The 21,152-nt window shown below is 37.3% G+C and overlaps 1 protein-coding gene across 20 annotated transcripts in view; it reads right to left on the bottom strand.

Annotated features, from left to right (window-relative positions):
• Positions 1-211: 211 nt before the first annotated feature.
• The window catches only part of LOC131533960 (NACHT, LRR and PYD domains-containing protein 3-like), a 91,167-nt gene continuing 70,226 nt past the window's right edge, over positions 212-21,152 (bottom strand). For 15 of the 20 annotated variants that reach the window (XM_058766456.1, XM_058766460.1, XM_058766461.1 and 12 more), the window contains 8 exons: positions 19,152-19,325; positions 17,850-18,023; positions 17,069-17,236; positions 16,713-16,886; positions 9,036-9,209; positions 8,120-8,293; positions 7,792-7,953; positions 212-3,246 (listed from right to left, as the gene is read on the bottom strand). In XM_058766456.1, the coding sequence (XP_058622439.1) occupies positions 3,228-3,246; positions 7,792-7,953; positions 8,120-8,293; positions 9,036-9,209; positions 16,713-16,886; positions 17,069-17,236; positions 17,850-18,023; positions 19,152-19,325 (1,219 nt within the window). In that variant the 3' untranslated portion in view covers positions 212-3,227. Of the gene's footprint in view, positions 3,247-7,570; positions 7,954-8,119; positions 8,294-9,035; positions 9,210-16,478; positions 16,892-17,068; positions 17,237-17,849; positions 18,024-19,151; positions 19,326-21,152 lie in introns of those variants that run through there. The other 5 variants (XR_009269265.1, XM_058766471.1, XM_058766470.1 and 2 more) reach the window with 5 other exon arrangements.

Genomic DNA, 21,152 nt, shown 5'->3' with positions numbered 1-21,152 from the left:
ATAAATATATGCTTAATTACTCTTTTAAGGAATATGCTAAACACAAGCACACTATTACTATATTTCTAAAAAGTGTAGTAAAAATACTATGTTAATAAATATATTCTTAGTTACACTTTTAAGGAATTATACTAAACACAAGCATACTTTTAGTGATGTTTTAGTGTATTTACAGAAAACATATTTATGTTACCCTTACTTAAATTATATTTTATGTGTACTTTATGTAAGAACATAACAAAATGATTACACTTTTAGTAGGTTTTTAATGTACTTTATATTGCAGTAGGCCTACACACGATTATATTTTAAATATTTATGTATTTATAATTTTAATATTTGGAAAAGTACGATATTTTGAAAAACATTTTTAACATTTACAATGTACAACCTTTGGTCAAATATTATTAACCATTGCAATATTTAAAATATGTTGTTTAATATGGGTTATGCTACGTTGGTTGATTAGGCTGTTGTTCATTACAGTTAATACATTAATTGTAATAAGCTAGGTGTTTATAAATTTGTTCAAGCTTGACGCCTTTATTTTCTAATATATATTTCTGAAATTCCCACAAGGATTTCAACATCATAATAATTTTAAAAAACACACACGTTTATTTGTTTAAATTCAAAGAACACAGACTAAACCTGATTGGTTCCAGAGCCATTGAACGGCTCTGATTGGTTGGTTTTATAATGAGCTCGCAGCAGAGAGCTTCGTAAATCAGATATGATGTGCGTGCAAATGTCCCTTGAATGTGAATCTACGTCTAAATTTAAACAGTATTATATAGAGCGATCGTGTCTCTTTAGGGCACTTGGAGGAAACCACGCAATTCATATGGATTACTTCGGCGATGTTTGTTTTTTTGCAATGAACTTTTTTGAAAAGTGAACATCTTTGAATCTTTTCATCGGAGGGACATAAATCTCTCATATTTCATTAAAATATCTCAGATTTTCTTTCAAAGATGAATGAAAGTCTTAGATGTTTTGGAGCATCTTAAGGGTGAGTGATGGCAGAATTCTAATTGTATTGGGGGAACTATGAAATTAATTAGAAAATATAGAGGTATGTTCTTATTTTTACCAGCTTCTGCAAGCGTGTATGGCGTCTGGCTTTTGGAACCTCACTATGACTTCAGGTAAGATTTGTATTTAATTAACACTATTTGCCTATACCAGTCGTGTTTTCATGACACATGCATTGGCAGAACAAATAAAATAAAATAAAATTAGTCATTGTAACGTACAACATTAACATTCTTTTATGTGCAACATGAAGTGTATTTATTTCTGATTTCCTGAACAATTTGGCTTCATTGTAATGAGGTTTATGATCTTTGAAAAACCATGATTATGAACATACAATTACTTTGTCTTGAGCTGATCAGCAAACTGTGGTAGGGTTGGTTGATTGGTGTTTATATTTGTTCAAGCTTGACAACCTTATCGACTTTATTTTCTAATATATATTTCTCATTACAGACAAGAACAAAGATTAAATTGTAAGAAGGGTTGCTTATAAGAGCATACAGTACATCTGAAACTGCTGAGGCTGGAAAGGTTTTTGACTATATTTCTGACCAGGTACATTGTTCTGTCATTTTTAAATAGAAAACAAATCATCCATCATCATTTGCCTTTTTTTGTGCGTGTGAGAAATATTAACATTTGTTGTTTTCAGATCAGCTGCTATAGAAGACCAACTGAAATCTGAGTGCAGAGACAAGCAAAGGAATAGTAAGTATATTTTAATATTAATCACCTCAATATTGATTTGGTCAATCTTGGAAGAAAAATGTTAGCAATGTGTCCATTCCAGGTGGCTAATTTGTGCTTCCTTTCAGTCATTCATGTAAAAATCTGTTATCTAATTTTGTTTCTGTTTTGTTTTTTTCTAAAGCTGCAAGGCACTTGTGCAAAATATTGTATGCCAGGACGACTAGGCTGTGCCCAGGTCTTACGGAACCTGCGACGACATTCAGCTCCATCGGCCCTCCATCTGCACCTTCGGATCCACCAGCCCTGTCTCCATCGGTCAGCCCCCAGATGTCGGCAGCCACACCATCTACATCTTGGCTCCTCCCTCCCTCGTTTCCGCCGTATGTTGTCAGCACTGGGATGCTCTGGGTCTGTGCCATGTGCCAAACTCCATCTAAGCCGCCAGGGCATCATCGTCATCCTCCCATCACCATCCCTTCGCCACATCCCGCCATCATCCCGCACCTTTGCCTCTTACCATCTCCTTGTCCACCTCCAAAACCCCCTCCATCCCTCCCTATTCTGTTGCTGGAACTTTATCATCTTCAGTTTTTGCACACACATCTATTCACTTCTGCACTTTGTTTTCAGTTAATTTTTGTTTGTTTTTTCTTCAGAAAATTGCCTTGTAATTTTTATTTATTCATTGATGTAAAATTCTTTACTTTTCAGTAATGCAAGTATAAATTAAATGTTCTACAAATGATAAGATAGCTCTTCCATAGCATTTCAGTCTTTTTTTCATTTATTATAATGTTTTTTGTATAATGTTTTAAAATGTACTTGTATGTTTGTAGTAATACAAATACACTATAAACATACTTGTATTTCAAGTACATTTTTAATACATTTAATAGTGTTTTTTGTTTTTCACCAAAGTATATATGCTGCTGTACTTTTTTTAAATGTACTTTACGAATTTGTAATGTACACAATATATAATACATTAACGTTTTCTAGATATCAAAGTGTACGTGTGTATATACTGAAAAATATAATACTAATAGATATAATATACTAGTAGTGTAATGCTAATGCATTTCTAATGAGCTGAAATGCAATTGAAATGTACTTGAATCACATTAAAATGATGCTTAAAATATATTCTACCTGTAGTTCATGAATACATTTAAAATGTATTTTTTTAAAATACACTTAAATTGCACTAAATATACTTAAAGTGGCTCCAATTTAACACAATTTCAATATATTAAATATATTACAAATAGATTCAAATTGAACTTAAACATATCTTGAAATACACTTAATATACTTAAAGTTGTTTCAAAATAATAAATTTAATATGCACTTAGTATAGTATAATATAAATATATTAAGTGTGTCTGAAAAAGCTCAATTTAAATATATTTCTTTTTCACCTGGGGATGTTCACTGCTCCTCTCATCATCATCTCAAACTATGATATACAACTTCCATCATCTTTTGGCGACTGAACTCTATCATGGATCTCTATCTACTCTGTAAGGTGGAACAGAAGAGAAAACAATGGAACAAGGAACAAATTACAAATTTTTTTGTTTGTTTATTTTTTAGTAAAAATAATTTATATTTACATGATATTGCATCCCAGACAGCAACATAGTTCTGGCCCAGATCCAGCCCACATCTGGCCCGTGTGAAATCCATGCGGGCCAGTTGTGGGCCGGATCTGGGCCGACACTGCTTGCTGTCTGGGATAGATATTTCTAAACCAATATTTGTGTTTTAAACACATTTAGAATATGAATTATTATATATAATATATATGTTTTTGTGGCTCCTATTGAGTCACTATAAAGAGAAACACATTGTAATGATTTTACATCATATATGTGACCCTGGACGACAAAACCAGTCATAAGTGTAAATTTTTCGAAATTGAGATTTATATATCATCTGAATAAATAAGCTTTCCATTGATGTAGAGGTCTGCATTCCCCCGGGAACCGTGGGACCCGACCAGATTTCTTGCGACTCTGGATTAAATTCCCGAATAAAACGCGGTTGCAGTCGGTAACTCTGGTGCAATTTGAACGGGAGCGGGCGGTCTAACAATATCCTGTTCCCGACGTCTTTTCAGAACAGCATATCTGCGCTTTATTCAAGCACCGGTACAGTCTGCACTGGACTGTAATGCACGCATGAACCAGTGCTTCGCTTTATTTGCGAGGTCTGTGCGCAGCATGTGCATAACGATGCTCAGAGAAGGCTAGCCTACCAGTGAATATACGGCCCGCAGACAGAACAGGCAGGTTGTCGATGAGCGACAGAGCAGAATAAAGATGGAGCAAAGTGTGGATGCGAACATTCAACTCGGTTTTGTTTATATTTTGCTTAGCCTATAATTTTAAATGACAGATGTCGAATTTATTTATTTATTTATTTTTCTTCCGCGACACTTTTCCTAGGCTATTGTGTTTACAGCAAGATGTTAAACGAATTTAGTATTTTGACAAGATAATAATAGGCCATTTTTGTACAACCTACATTTTTTTTCGCTCAGCGACACTTGTTCCTATTGTGTTGTAAAGGTTAAACGAATTGTATCCTGACAAGACGAATAAAAATAAGGAATACAGTTTTTGTACATTTTTATTTTCTCTGTAACACTTTTTTTTTCCTGCTGTGTTTGCTGTCAATAAAAGACTCTTGACAAGACGAATAAAATAACAAATACAATTTTGTGCAGACTACACTTTTATTTGTTAGCCTATCTGTCTTTCTTTCCGTAGAGGAAATTTAAATGTGTGATTCTGGAAACGAGATCTAAATTTAGCGGGAACAGTCGGATCGGGAAGGAAATTATTCAAAGCGGACAGCGGGTGAACAAAGAGTTAATATATCGCTGGGGAGCGGGTGGGAGCGAGACTTAAAAATCAGTCCCGCGCAGACTTCTACAATAGGCGCTTTTCCACTGTCGGGCCAGTGCGAGCCAGTGCTTAAAATGGGACGGCGGGGCTAATAGCCTCAGACCTGTAGCACCGAGCCCAAAATCACGATGCGTTTCCACCATCGGGCCAGAAGCTCTGCAGTGCTTCACTAAAACCCGCCCTTTACACGCCTCTCTGAAACAACGTCACGCAACACCATAATTTCATCAACAAAGAGAAGTTATCAGAAAACTAATCAGAAATAAGTCACTGGAACTAGTGCGATAATAAAACGAGCATGATAAAAGCGGCTGTTTGTTTGCATGTTTTGTTAGATTTAAATCCAAAAGCATCGATGTTTTACAATAACCTATTAAGTGATACATTGATCATAATGAATCAATTTATCAGGATTGAAAATTAGTCACACAGAAATAAAGCAATGTGAACCACTATTTCATAAAAGAAAGAGGACAAATAGGCCTACCCTACTTATTCAGTAGAGTCTGTTTCTGTTTATTTGTAGTCACAGTATACATCACATTAACCCTTTAGGCGCCAGGGTTTTTTTGGAAAAATGCTGGATTTTGACATCAAGATTTCAAAAGCTTGTGGCTTGAAAGGGCTTAAAGATATAGATCTACTGTAAATTAGAAAAATGTTGGGCATGACCTAAAGTTTATGTGGGGTGTAAATATACTCATCTAATTTGCATATTATGATGTCATCAGGGGGCGGCCCTCTTGAATTTCATAATATTCAGGAAATAGTAGATATTGAATTGATATTTCAACTTATTTGCATGTTTTGTTTTTGTTTTTTGTCTTTTTATCCTCATTCCAAATGATCAGAAAAGAGGAAACCAACAATAAAACAGGAGAAAGTACTAAATTATTACTAAACTATACAGTAGTAAAACGAATGTGAACAGTAGCCTACTTTTTGATCAGTTCATCAGTAATATTCAGGAAATAATAGATATTGAATGGATGTTTGAACTTATTTGCATGTTTTTTGTTTTGTCTTTTTATCCTCATTCCAAATGATCAGGAAAAGATGATATCAACAGTAAAACAGGAGAAAGTAGTAAATTATTACTATATTACTGTGCCATAGTAAAATACATGTGCCTATTTTTTTGATCAGTTGACCAGCTATCTGTCCAATCAGGTATCTAGGTGACAGTTTATAGTTCTTGAGAGTATGTACCTCTCATTGCATGGCACACCGCACAGACCTACCCCACACTGACTGCACCTGTACTGTCTGCTGGCGGCCCTTTGAGCACGCGCAATCAGAAAAAAAGACTCAATCTGGCTGATCATCAGCAACGCGATGCCTCTCCTATGGACACTACGACCACATCCACCCCTGCCACCCCCATCCCTGTTGGGCAAAGGGTCCAAATGATCACTTGATGGTGCTTCGTGAACACTCTCGCCTTTTACGGCGGCGCCATTGCGCATGCAAAGATGTACCGGGAGAAGCGCGATCATTAGACGGCCGATCGTCATTTCCAAAAGGCAAATATTCCCCTTCAGAGTCAGAATAGGCGAATAACATTTACAACACGTCCTCACGGAACAACTTTTTATTAGAAAATTGGCGATTTTCTCTCACAAATCTCACAATTTACACAGACGCTATGAACTGAACTGCTTCCGCATCAATGACACAAATGCTCACTTGCTCTGCTATTTCCTCAAACAATTTTGGTCTAGAATCGAAGTACTACATATCTGCCATCTAGTGGTAGGGAATACAAATGAGATATTACACTATATTAGGAACTACAGTCTATTTAATGAAGTATGACGTCTTGACGCAATTTTGCGACTTTGGCGCTTAGAGGGTTAAGTAAGAGTGATAATTTCTATATTTTTCCATTAAAAATATGACCTGAGTAGCAGAGGGAGCTCCTGAACAAAAACCATTGTATATTTTTATGACACACACAGAGCTAAAGTCTCGAGACGAGACTTATGACAGATAAAATATGTTACTAAATAAATACACGTTTGTTATAGAGAATGAGAAGCTGACGTCTGATTTCTTCAAGCGGTCGTATTTACCATGTTTAGTATGGTAATGTAAATGGCTAGCGTGCATAGCCTTTTGCATCGCTTATAAATATTTCTGCCTTGTACAGTGATCATAATCCACATCGGATCAAGTTATTTCAAACACTCGCTGCTGTCTGAAAGTGAGTTTTGAGCTAAAATTATTTTAAAAGTCTTTAATGCTGGTGTTATAGCTGTTAAATTTATGAAATGATCTGCAGCGCTGACGCTCTCAAGACGCCCTGAGGAAGCACCGACGAGGCACGATCAAGCCCCAGAAGTGACAGTGGAAACGCGACTGGCCCTGGCACACACTAGCACGCCCGCTTTTGGCCCGACAGTGGAAACACAGCTATTGATGTATGGTTTGTTAGGATCGGACTATTTGAAAATATGTAATCTGAGGGTGCAAAAAAATCATAATACTGAGAAAATTGCCTTTAAAGTTGTCCAAATGAAGTTCTTAGCAATGCATATTACTATGCATATTACATATGAAGTTCTTAGAAATGCATATTAATATGCATATTTCATCTTCATGGAACATGATCTTTACTTAATATCCTAATGATTTTTGGCATAAAAGAAAAATTGATAATTTTGACCATACAATGTATTTTTGGCTATTGCTACAAATATACCTGTGCTGCTTATGACTGCTTTTGTGGTCCTGGGTCCCATATAATAAACGACACAGAACAAATACAAATGTGATTTTGCCTTAAAATAAAACTTTTACTTAAATGTTTAGTTAAAGGCGTTTGTCGTCTAGTTTAAATATGCTTGTATTGGTCTTAGTAAAGAACTGAAAGTAAAGTAAGTGTAAAGTAAAGTGATGTGTTGCTGGTGAAAGTAAAAACACAGAGACAGTGATCATGTGATGCTGGAATCTGTTCTCTTTTTTTTTGTTCTCTTTCCTCCCTTGTGTTCAACATTTAATCATTTTTACATTTCATTCTGACACAATAACCCTCTGCTGCAGTAAAGCTTGATGGTAATCTGAGGATCTCCTTTCACTAATATTTGACAGTATATACTTGTTCATATCAGCAGTAACTGAAGATCTCTTTAATAGCAGAGTGATGTTTTCTCACCTCAGTTCACAGTTTGAGTCTCGTATCACATAAATGAGCTGCTGCTTCGAGTCTCCAATCTTATTCTTACTCAGATTAAGCTCTTTTAGAAACTGTAGCGCTTTTGTGTTTCTTAAATACTGAGATAAAGAAGAAACATCTGTAATGCTACAGTATATTAGTCTAGAAAGAGACAAACAGAGGAAGAGAGATCATCTCACAAACAGTCATTAATGTGAAGAATCTGACACAAATATAATGTGATTTCAGCCTCATCATGAGATATTGATTATGAAGTGTTTTGTAGTGATTTGAATGATTGTGATTCTTGTATGTGAATGTTCCTGACCTCAGTCTCTCCAGTTTACAGTCTGAATCCTTCAGTATGTCACATAAGTGATTCACTCCTGTGTTTCTTATTTGATTCCTGCTCAGGTTCAGTTCTCTCAGGTGTGATGGGTTTGATTTCAGAGCTGAAGTCAGGATCAGACTCTGTTTCTCTGTAATTCTACAATCACACAGACTGAAGACAGACAGAGAAAAGACAATCAATCAGATCTAAGTTCATATCTGAGTTAAAGACATCATGAGTAAATGCCATATAGTCACTGATACACAAGCAAAATAATGTAAACGTGTAATATATTAACAAATAAACCAAGAGAGGAGCATTTGAGGATACTAGTTACAATTCCAAATCTGGATCCACCCTCAGTCAACAAATAAGTAAATTGTACCAATGTAGATTAATATAGAGGATTAATGTGGAAACAATAAAAAACCCACAAAATTAAATGGTCTACTTTTAAAAATTTTAATGCAAGAATATCATCAAATCAATCAAATAAAATCAATTATTTTAAGCCACTTTAGAGTGTAGCTTACAATCTCTAAATATACAAATATACTAAATATGCATTTTGCATAATAAAAAATGTAGTGAAAAATAGCATTAGTTCAGTATAAATGTGACTCAGAATAATCTACTGTCATCTGTTAGACTGTTTTTATTCTGTTTTCACTTCTGTCTTGTTTCACAGCAAAGATTTGTCAGATTTCAGTGAGTTTGATGCTGTTTCTAAAGGTGACTTGACTTGACTTTCTACAGATACAAACCCATTAACTAATAGTGTTTCTGAATCTTTCTTCAGATGGAGAAACAGAAGATGCAGCGCTAGAAATAATGTAACATGAGTCCAGCGATCTTAAATTACACAGTAAAGTTTAATCAGACTGTAGCTGCTGTACAGTATAATGATACTAACTCTAGTTTCTCCAGCTTGCACTGTGTGTTCATCAGTAGATCACTGAGGCTTTTAACTCCAGAGTCTCCGAGATTATTCCTGCTCAGCTTCAGTTCTCTCAGGTGTGATGGGTTTGATTTCAGAGCTGAAGTCAGGATCAGACTCTGTTTCTCTGTAAACCAGCATCCACACAGACTGAAGACAGAAAGAGAAAAGACAATGAATCAGATCCATGATGATTCATCTTATTGAAGAGCTACAGCGAGCATTTAGTTTCCAGTAGTCTGTTTCAAATCACACTAGTGTTACGGTCTGCGACCTTCTGTGTTGCGCATGTTTTGTTATTTCTTTTTGCCTTTTTTCTATTCTTACGCTCATGCTCTTAGGTACCGCCTTCTTTGGATTCTATTGGCTGTCTTTGTTGTCATTCATCATTAGTAGACTATGACGACATGTTTGCCTTGCCAATCACGCTCTCGTCCGAGAGGTTTAAAAGGAGATCGTCAGCGAGAAGAGGGAGGGTGTGTGATGTTTTGGGTTGTGGCGGTTGTGTGCACCGCTGTGTGTGTGCTGCGCCTTTTGGTTTTAACTCTCTTTGGGTGGCGCAGTTAGAGCTCTTTTATTGTTCTGTTAACAAACATGTTAACATTTTTGTCACAACCTAATTATTGTCAATGGTTAATCTTTGCCAGCTTGCTGCTGTTTTGGAAGACAAGGAAGGAGTGGAAGAGTTTAGTAAGTCACGTGACCTACATACCTGCACGTAGAGAATTTTGATGTATTAGACACATTAGTTTTGGTGTGCGCTTTTTCTGTATGTTTTGCTTTGCATATTTAGTGTAGTTTATGACGCTTTATGCTGAAGATTTTCTTTTCCTTTGTCTTTATTTTAATAGTTTAGGGGAACTGGGAATTAGTTAGTACGTGGGATTCTTTCATTATTTTTATTTTATGATTTAATCGCCGCTTTACATTTCCTCCTTTTCCTTTGTCTTGTTTAATAACTAAATTCTTGGGAACAATAAACCTTTTCTTGAGGTATAATTTGTGTCATGTGTTCCATTGCCACTTATTCCCCTGGCGTATTTCTTATGTCAAATTATTGTTACCTCTTTAAAACCCTAGTCTAAATTTACATCAGAGGCGTAACATAAATGGGCTCGTCCGGGATGAACATGAAGTCACTTCGTATGGTATTTGAGCGTTTGGAAAAAACCTGGACGAGCCCCCACTCTCCCACTTAAATTAAAGTTTATACTCTAGAAAGTGCGTCCGCAAACACATTATCAACCCCCTTTTTGTGTCTAACCTCAATATTATAACTCTGGAGCAATAAAGACCACCGAGTCAATCTTTGATTTTGATTGTACATTTTAGACAAAAACACTAATGTACTATGATCCGAGTACACAACAACTGGAAGTATACTAGAACCAACATAAACTTCAAAATGTTGCAGAGCCAGTATTAAAGCTAGAGTTTCTTTCTCGATCGTAGAATAGTTTAACTGGTTTTTGTTAAACTTCTGCGAAAAATAACTCACTGGATGAGCTATTCCTTGTTCATCTTCCTGCAAAAGAACAGCTCCAGCACCAACATTACTAGCATCCACCTCAAGCTGAAAAAAACGTTCATAATTAGGAGCTTGAAGAACGGGGGAATTACACAAGAGCGCTTTCACACTTTCAAACGCAAACTGACACTCAGTATTCCACACAAAAGATTTCGAAGGGCTTAACAAAGAAGTGAGAGGACTGACCACAGATGAAAAATTCCTACAAAAACTTCGATAATACCCAACCATTCCCAAAAATCTGCGAAGTTCTCGTCGAGTATTAGGAACAGGGAAGTCTAAAATAGCCGTCACTTTAGCTTCAACTGGACGAACTTGACCATGTCCCACTTCTTTACCAAGATACGTTACTGTCGCTTGACCAAACTCACACTTGGCTAAATTAAGTGTTAACGAGGCTTTTTCCAAACGCTCAAATACCATACGAAGTGACTTCATGTGGTCACTCCAATCTTTGGAATAAACCACCAAATCATCCAAATAGGCACTACAGTTTGGAACATCAGTTAAAATCATGTTAACAAGCCTCTGAAACGTTTCGGAGTCCGAAAGCCATCGCAGTGTACTGTAGAAAAGAGTTCGGGAGTAACGAAAGCTGCGATTTCAGAAGCTTTAGAAGTAAGCGGGACCTGCCAGTAACCTTTTAGCATGTCTAACTTGCTTACAAACTGTGCAAAACCAACATTATCAACACAATCCTCCATTCGAGGAAGTGGATAACTGTCAGGCACAGTAACTGCATTTACTTTCCTAAAATCAGTGCAAAATCTAAAAGATCCATCCGGTTTTGGAACTAAAATACATGGTGAGCTCCAAGGACTACAACTTGGTTTTGCAAGACCGTTTTCCAACAAATAGTTAACCTCCTGACACATTACCAAACGCTTCATAGGATTAACCCTGTAAGCATGTTGTTTAATTGGTCGAGCATCTTTAACATCAATGTCATGGTGCAAAACATTTGTCAATGTTGGCACATCCTTGAACAAGCATCCAAACTCTGAAATAAGCTTAATAAGATCATTTTTTTGATGTTCATTCACATTCTTAAAATGCGAGCTAAGATCTTTTAAAATTTCAGAATTCATTAATCTCACAGTAGCTTGAGGAACATTCCGAAAAATGACTCCATCATCCTCAGAATTTAGATGAGTTACAGGTATCATCTCTGTTACTGCTGCAACGGAGATACCCGAAGATTTGACAGTCTTAACAGCGTTCATCTCAGATGCTACTCTAGCATGATAAAGTTTCAACATGTTCACATGACAAATACGCGTCTTACGTCTTCTGTCAGGAGTACCGATCACATAATTCGTTTCGTTAATTTTCTCTTTCACTTCATAAGGACCAAAGAAACGAACAGAAAGTGAAGATCCTGGAACTGGTAAAAATACGAGAACAGAGTCTCCAGGCATAAAAGAGCGCATAACAGCCTTTCTGTCAAAGTTCCGTTTCATTCCTTGTTGTGCATTAACCAGAGAATCTTTAGCTAACGAACAAGCTTTATTCAAGCGTTCTCGGAATTTTGTCACGTAGTCTAATACATTTGTTTCTGCACCGACATAATTTTCTAAAATTTTGTCTTTCAAAACCTTCAAAGGACCACGTACCTGATGTCCAAATACCAGTTCAGCAGGGCTGAATCCAAGGGACTCCTGCACACTTTCTCGTACAGCAAACATCAATAGAGGAATTCCCTCATCCCAATCGTTGCCCGTTTCTAGACAATACTTTCGCATCATAGATTTCAATGTCTGATGAAATCTTTCAAGCGCGCCTTGACTCTCCGGGTGATATGCGCTAGACGTACGATGGGTAATCGCTAAAGTTTTCATTACCTGCTTAAATACATTGGACATAAAATTCGTACCTTGGTCACTTTGCACAACCTTAGGCAAACCAAATATTGAGAAAAACTTCACAAGTGCTTTCACGATGCTCGGTGCCGTAATTTTTCTTAAAGGGATCGCCTCTGGGAACCTAGTAGATAAACACATCACAGTAAGTAAGAATTGATTACCACTTTTAGTTTTCGGCAAAGGGCCAACACAGTCTACTAGTACATGTTCAAATGCATCTCCTAACACAGGGATTGGTTTCAACGGAACCGGTGGAATAACCTGATTTGGTTTTCCCACAATTTGACACGTGTGACAAGAACGACAATAGTGAACTACATCCTTTTTCAACCCTGGCCAAAAAAAATGCTTCAAGATTCGATTATAAGTTTTTCTAACTCCAAGATGCCCTGAAAGTGGATGATCATGCGCTAAACATAGCACATGTGGTCGATATAAAACAGGAACCACAATCTGATAGGAAACATCCCAATCAGAATCCTGTTTAGGTAATGCACACCACTTTCGAAGCAACAAACCCTCATCAATAAAATAAGCATTTTTCTTACTTTTAGCCAGATCAGAAGAAACAACTGAATTAAAAGCGGTAATGAGAGTTTCATCCTCTTTTTGTGCAGAAATGAGTTTCTCTCGTGACACTTTTAAAATCAGCGAATCTGAATCAGTCAACATTTCTTGAGCTTGATCCATTTTCTTTTGTGTAAGCACTTCAAAATCAAAATCTCTCTCCATTAACTACAGCCGGAAAGAATGAGTCGCTCAGCTCCACCTCTTTCAAGTTCCGCAACTGCGCACGAGTAACCGCGCACATAGGAAAAACATTAGGATAAATTTCACCAACTTCATTTGTCACACATACTTCTGGTTTGTCCAAAACCTCCAACAAGGGCATAACTTTCCCTCCAGCCAAGTCATTTCCCAATATAAAATCTACCCCTTTCACAGGCAACGAATTACAAACAGCAACTCGAACAAAGCCAGTACACAAGTCACTTTGCAAATGCACATTATGCAAAGGCACTTTTATACATCCCATTTCAATATCTTGTACAATTACACTGGAGCTACATGAAGTTTCACCAGAAAACTGCAACTTATTCTCCACCACAAAAGATTGCATCGAACCAGTATCCCGAAGTATCGTAACTTCCTTTTGCTCATTAGCATTCCCTGAAAGAGAAATTAGGCCTTTAAGAATAAATGGTCGATACGTCTCTTCAACTTCGTCACCAGGATAAACAACAGCAGTAGTTTTAAAAGTTTTTACAAAACCTACTGACTTCGATGGAACTTGTTGTTTTCGTTTCAACAATGAACAATCTGCAACAATGTGTCCCCTTTTGTGACAATAAAAACACTCGCGATCCTCTCTAGCTCACGGTGAATTAACTTTTGAGCGCACAAAGTGCACTCCAGGGACATCAACAATCGGGTGCGAATTTTCCAAACGTGTGGGTAAGAAAACATTTTTATGGGTTAGAATAAACTCATCAGCTAGCACAGCTGCACATGACATCGAATTGACCTTTTGTTCATTCAGGTAGACTACCACTTTTTCAGGCAAACAATTTTTAAATTCCTCAAGTAAAATTAGCTCACGCAACGAATTAAAATCAGTCACTTTGTTTGCTGCACACCACTTATCAAAGAGGGTACCTTTATCTCGAGCAAATTCCACAAAAGTCTGGCTAGACATTTTTTTATAAGCTCTGAACTTCTGCCTATACGCTTCAGGTACCAACTCATATGCACGAAGTATGGCAGACTTTACAGAATCATACTTCAGACTCTCTTCAACAGACAACGTAGAATAAACTTCCAAAGCTTTGCCTACTAATTTACTTTGTAGTAACAATGACCAAACTTCACTAGGCCAACGAAGTGACGTAGCAATCCGTTCAAAAGCATTAAAATATGAATCTATTTCTGATTCTCTGAATTGAGGAACAAGAGCAATATGCCTACTCACGTCAAAGTTGGAGTGGGATGACTCAACCACCGGAGGAACAGCCGATAAAGGAACTGAACCTGGCCGTGTAACAGGCTCTTTAGCAACCTTCGATGCGTCAAGGTCGAGCTGGCGCAGCCTCACCTGCGTCTCAGCCTCGATTTCCAATTTGCGTATCTGCAAACGTAAATCAATTTCAGCCCGACGTGTCTGAGTACGCCCTGTGCATCATAATGAAGACGAGCCAGCGAACTTTCAGTCGCGCATCGTCTCTAGAATCAGAAGAAAGAGGAGATAATGGGTCAAACGGTGGCAAGCCAACTTTCGTATCCGCTTCGGCCTCCACCTCCGCTTCGGCCTCCACCTCCGCTTCAACGTTAGTTCTGCCACTACACACATCTCCCAAATTAACAGAAGGCAACGCCACGTCACTAAGGTTCAACAGACCGTCAGTTTCCACCACCCCAACTCTTGACGTCAGAAGAACATTTAGCTCAACTAATTGATCTATAATGCTATTCTTTATCTCAGCCTTACGATTCTGTCTATTTATGATCAAACTAAAGTGATCCGATACCGCAAACAAATCCTGTTTCCGGCACAAGTTAAGCTGTTCCAAAGAAGGACTTTTAACAAATTCTTCTAAATTGAACATTTTTCAAGTAGCCACCCCACCAATTTGACCACTTTCCAAAAATGCCTTACTACCTTTTAACAACTAGCGAAAACAACAGTTCCAATTGCCACCCCCCCTAACATCTCTTAATAAATCAATCGATTTCAAGGCTTAGGCTAATTAACAACTTCTTTCCTAAACAGGAAAAAAAAAAAAATTATCCCGGAACCTCTCGCAACGGACGAGCCCCCATTTATGTTACGCCTCTGATGTAAATTTAGACTAGGGTTTTAAAGAGGTAACAATAATTTGACATAAGAAATACGCCAGGGGAATAAGTGGCAATGGAACACATGACACAAATTATACCTCAAGAAAAGGTTTATTGTTCCCAAGAATTTAGTTATTAAACAAGACAAAGGAAAAGGAGGAAATGTAAAGCGGCGCTTAAATCATAAAATAAAAATAATGAAAGAATCCCACATACTAACTAATTCCCAGTTCCCCTAAACTATTAAAATAAAGACAAAGGGAAAAGAAAATCTTCAATGCAAAAGTGTCATAAACTACACTAAATATGCAAAGCAAAACATACAGAAAAAGCGCACATCAAAACTAATGTGTCTAATACATCAAAATTCTCTACGTGCAGGTATGTAGGTCACGTGACTTACTAAACTCTTCCACTCCTTCCTTGTCTTCCAAAACAGCAGCAAGCTGGCAAAGATTAACCATTGACAATAATTAGGTTGTGACAAAAATGTTAACATGTTTGTTAACAGAACAATAAAAGAGCTCTAACTGCGCCACCCAAAGAGAGAGTTAAAACCAAAAGGCGCAGCACACACATAGCGCGGGTGCACACAACCGCCACAACCCAAAACATCACACACCCCTCCCTCTTCTCGCTGACGATCTCCTTTTAAACCTCTCGGACGAGAGCGTGATTGGCAAGGCAAACATGTCGTCATAGTCTACTAATGATGAATGACAACAAAGACAGCCAATAGAATCCAAAGAAGGCGGTACCTAAGAGCATGAGCGTAAGAATAGAAAAAAGGCAAAAAGAAATAACAAAACATGCGCAACACAGAAGGTCGCAGACCGTAACACTAGTTATGTTTGCTGGAAGCTACTGTTTAGTTTTTCACTTTTAACTATTTATTTAATGTCTCTCTTCTTTATTCTCTGTTGAAAAGGCAGATTTCTGCATGTCAGCAATCAGTTCTGCATGTCAACAATCAGTTCATTGTATCAAATTCTGGAGATTAAACAATTACTAACTATAAAAAAACACATAGAAAATGTGAGATTAAAAAAACAGTGAGTAAAACCAGTGCACTGCTATAAAGTGGAGTGACATGTGGCCAAGTATGGTGACCCATACTCAGAATTTGTGCTCTGCATTTAACCCATCCAAGTGGACACACTCAGCAGTGAACACACACACACTGTGAACACACACCTGCAGCAGTGGGCAGCCAATGCTGCGGCGCCCGGGGAGCAGTTGGGGGTTCAGTCGTGGTATTGAAGGTGGAAGAGAGCACTGTACATTCACCCCCACCCCCACCCCCACCTGAGACTAGAACCCACGACCATTAGGTTACAAGTCCGATTCTATCCATTAGGCTACAACTGTCCCCAATAAACAATATAACTTAACTTAATATGTCTTAAAATAAATAAACTTTAATTGTACTCTAGTTTCTCCAGCTTGCTTTGTGGGTTCATCAGTAGATCACTGAGGTTTTTCACTCCAGAGTCTCCAAGTTTATTATCGCTCAGGTTCAGTTCTCTCAGGTGTGATGGGTTTGATTTCAGAGCTGAAGTCACAGCAGAACAACCTTCATCTGTCAAACCACAGCTTCTTAACCTACACTAGCAAAAAGAGAACAAAACAAGAAAAAATATAATCATCAATATCATTATTATGTTTATTTAACTTTTTGTACAGTACAAATATAATGTGAACTCAGACTCATCATGAGATATTGAGTATAAAGTGTTTTGTAGTGATTTGAATGATTGTGATTCTTGTATGTGAATGTTCCTGACCTCAATCTCTCCAGTTTACAGTCTGAATCCTTCAGTACGTCACATAAGTGATTCACTCCTGTGTTTGTTATTTGATTCCAGCTCAAGTTCAGTTCTCTCAGGTGTGATGGGTTCAGAGCTGAACTCAGGATGAGACTCTGTTTCTCTGTAATTCTGCAATCACAAAGACTGAAGATAGACGGAGAAAGAACAATGAATCAGATCTATTATGCATCATGAGTAAATGCTATGCAGCCACCAATAAACCAAAAAAATTATATGAAACAAACGAAGACAGGAGTGTTTTGAGGACACTATTTACAATCCAAGTCTGGATTTGTCCTCACTCAACAAGTGCATTTTATTAATGCAGATTCATACAGTATATAGGATTGATGTAGACACAATAGAAAAATAAATTCATATTTGTAATGCAAGAATAAATTATTTTAAGATATTTTAGAGTGTTCAATCTAAATACACATTTTGAAGAAAAGATTTAGTGAAAAGTACTATTAGTTCAGTATAAATTTAACTGTCAGAATAATCTTGTCATCTGTTAGACTGTTTTTAGTCTGTTTTCACTTGTCTTGATTCACAGCAAAGATTTGTCAGATTTCAGTGAGTTTGATGCTGTTTCTACAGATACAAACCCATGAACTAGTAGTATTTCTGAATCTTTCTTCAGATGGAGAAACACAGAAGGTGCAGTGCTAGAAATGATGTAACATGAGTCCAGCGATCTTAAACTAAAAAGTAAAGTTTAATCAGACTGTAGCTGATACAGTATAATGATACTAACTCTAGTTTCTCCAGCTTGCATTGTGTGTTAATCAGTAGATCACTGAGGTTTTTCACTCCAGAGTCTCCGAGATTATTCCAGCTCAGGTCCAGTTCTCTCAGGTGTGATGGGTTTGATTTCAGAGCTGAAGTCAGGATGAGACTCTGTTTCTCTGTAATACTGCATCCACACAGACTGAAGACAGAAAGAACAATGAATCGGATTTTTAAAAATCCCCCAAAAAATCTTTGATTTCACTTTTCCTTAATTCCTTTCTTTTCTAGCTTGTACTAATCTGAACGATGTCTAAAACTTTGTATTTCGAGCACCTCCTGCATTTATTTGCCTGTTTATGATGAACCGCTTCTTGTATTCCTCAATTGTAAGTTACTTTGGACAAAAGTGTGTGCTAAAGGAATAAATGTAAATGTAGATGTATAACGATCATCTTATTGAGGAGCTACAGTAGATCATTGTGACAAATGATCTGCACAGAAATGCGATATGATTTGTTCTTTCTAACAGTGTCGGCTCTTTCAGAACGATCTTCAGTCTCTCATTGTGTGTTTGCTGTGAACACACAGCAGTTATTATTGACATGATGTGTTGTGTTGTGTTTGTGATGTGAGTATCATCAGTTTCACATGTGATAAGTTACTGTCTTATATTATGAAACATACAGCAGCAGACAACACGTAGACAATCAGTACATTGTTTCAAAATACCGGTACTTTAAATGCAGTTATTTACTAGTAAGATCATTATGACTAATGGCAGCAAAGGCTGGAAGATGCAATTCTACAGTATACACAATGTAAGATGGGTCCAGTTGTCTTTAAACATTAAAGGTGCTGTATGTAGGATTGACACCTAGCGGTTGAACTAGGTATTGCAATCCAAATTCAAAATATTGAAGACGTTTTTTTTCACCCGGCCCATCCTCCTCAGACTTGACGCACACGCAGGTTGCCAGTTTAACGACACCAACAGGAACGAGCGCACATGCCGATGAATGAAATTAAATACGCTGTGTTTTCCACCAACTGGCAACCCGCGGTGCCGAAATACATTTGGGTAAACTGGCAGTGGGCGGGGTTTCACAAACCATAACAAACACAGACATTCCAGGCCGGAACGCACATTTTCAAAGGAGAATAACCGACTGTAGAATTGTTTTTCAGATAAACAAGTATGTTAACTTAGCCTGTTTCTTAAACATCTGCAAACATATGATATTTTTATGCTTTAGTAGAGTCAAAATCCTACATACAGCACCTTTAAAGTTTAATCAGACTGTAGCTGATACAGTATAATGATACTAACTGTAGTTTCTGCAGTTTGCATTGTGTGTTCATCAGTAGATCACTGAGGTTTTTCACTCCAGAGTCTCCTAGTTTATTATCGCTCAGGTTTAGTTCTCTCAGGTGTGATGGGTTTGATTTCAGAGCTGAAGTCACAGCAGAACAACCTTCATCTGTCATATTGCACCATCTTAACCTACAGCGGCAGAAAGAGTGTAAAATAAAAGAAAATCTCATCATCAGCATCATTATGCTTATTTAAATTTTTGTACAGTACAAATGTAATGTGAAGTCAGCCTCAACATGAGATATAAAGTGTTTTGTAGTGATTTGAATGGTTTTGATTCTTGTACAGTAGGTGGACAACCAAAATGCCTATTACCGCCGCCGCAGGGCCACGGCGTAAACTGCAAGTCAGTCGCGTGTTAAAGTAGTTCACAAAATTACCGCCAGGTGGCGCAAAGGGACACATTGCAAACTGACTGTAATTATGAAATATGAAACAAAATTATTTTGTTTTGCAACGATGTTCAAATAACGAAATAAAACAACAGTAACATTATAATATAACATTGCAACATCCTCAAATTTACAATGAGGGTTCATTTCAAAACATGGGATCATTGTAGACTACAGCCTACGCATCAAAAATTAAATAAAGGCTCTTTGCATTGTATGGTTATTAAACAGTAATTATGAAAACCATTCAATTTACACAATTTCCTTATATTGTAATATTATTATTAAGGAGCAATCTACATGCTAATGAAAGTTTTTGAACAAAAAATCCTGACCTTGGCTGCACGTTCATGAGACCATTGGAGTCGCAATTTGCTCTGACTCGCGCCAAAAAAATAAATAAAATAAACTTGAACAAAATTTGTGAGAAATCAAGATTAATGGGCTAAAACTGCGACATGAAAAACGTCTAGAAATACAAGAAAAAGTAGGATATCAACTTGGAATGTTTAGATTACGTTTAAGGAGGTGTGCATTATGGCATAAAAAATAAAACGATTGAGAAGGTGGCTTATTGTTGAGTGTTATAGGCTAGCTAGGCAAACACATATTTTGGCACTCACATTAATGTCACAATGAAAGGCTTGAAACTTACATTTAATAATTATCTGATGTATTTCTGTCACACATTGGAGGGAGAGGCACACAAGGGTAAGTCAGGTAAGAGCTTCTTTATTAACCAAACTGAAGGCAACATCAAAAGGTAAGTGCAATAACTCAGAGTTCAATGAAGCTCAATAAATTGAGGAATTAAGCATCCTTATCTTTCCCTCTTTGTGGAATCAACTGGAGGAAGACATCCATGGAGCCACAGAGATCCAGCATGTAAGTGACCAGACAGATGAAGCGCTTGTAACCTCGAGACCAGACAACGAGTGTATGGATTGAGTGAAATCTTATAGGGAGCTTGATTAGTGGCAACAGGTGAGGAGGATTCCCTGATGACGGTCAGGTGTGAGTGATTACAGATGGAGTGCAGGTGAGTGACCAGAAGGATGCTGGGAAATGTAGTGCGGTTCAACTGGTGACTGTGACAATTTCAGCAGGTCACACACACTTATTTGTTATCCGGCCTTTTTTTTAACACATTTATTCCAGTATACAGAGCCCATGACATGCCGAAAATTATGGACATGAATTAAGAAACTGATCACTTTCTATGATTCATTCCTTTGTATTAATTAAAACGTGCTTAAATAATAATTAAACCATATTGTAAATAATAATAATAATAATAATATGGTTTCGTATTTAGCCATGCGTGAGATTGGCGGAATCCATATTAGACAACGCAGCACAATTTAATAATTTTGTCATTTAGTTAGAACACAACCCCTGATTCACAACATTCATTTGAAATCGGGTAGAGCCTTGCACGGGCCTCAAATCTAGGCCCTAGCCCGGCCCAATTGACCTATCGGTAAGCCCCTCCCCTCGAACGCAGACTAGCCAATGGCAGTCGAGTATCAGTTGCACGGGGAGCGGAACTCTGACATCTTTAGGT

The sequence above is a fragment of the Onychostoma macrolepis genome, chromosome 25 (genome assembly GCF_012432095.1).
Source record: "Onychostoma macrolepis isolate SWU-2019 chromosome 25, ASM1243209v1, whole genome shotgun sequence".
NCBI classification, from domain to species: Eukaryota; Metazoa; Chordata; class Actinopteri; order Cypriniformes; family Cyprinidae; genus Onychostoma; species Onychostoma macrolepis.
This window is presented reverse-complemented; position numbering and strand designations above follow the sequence as displayed.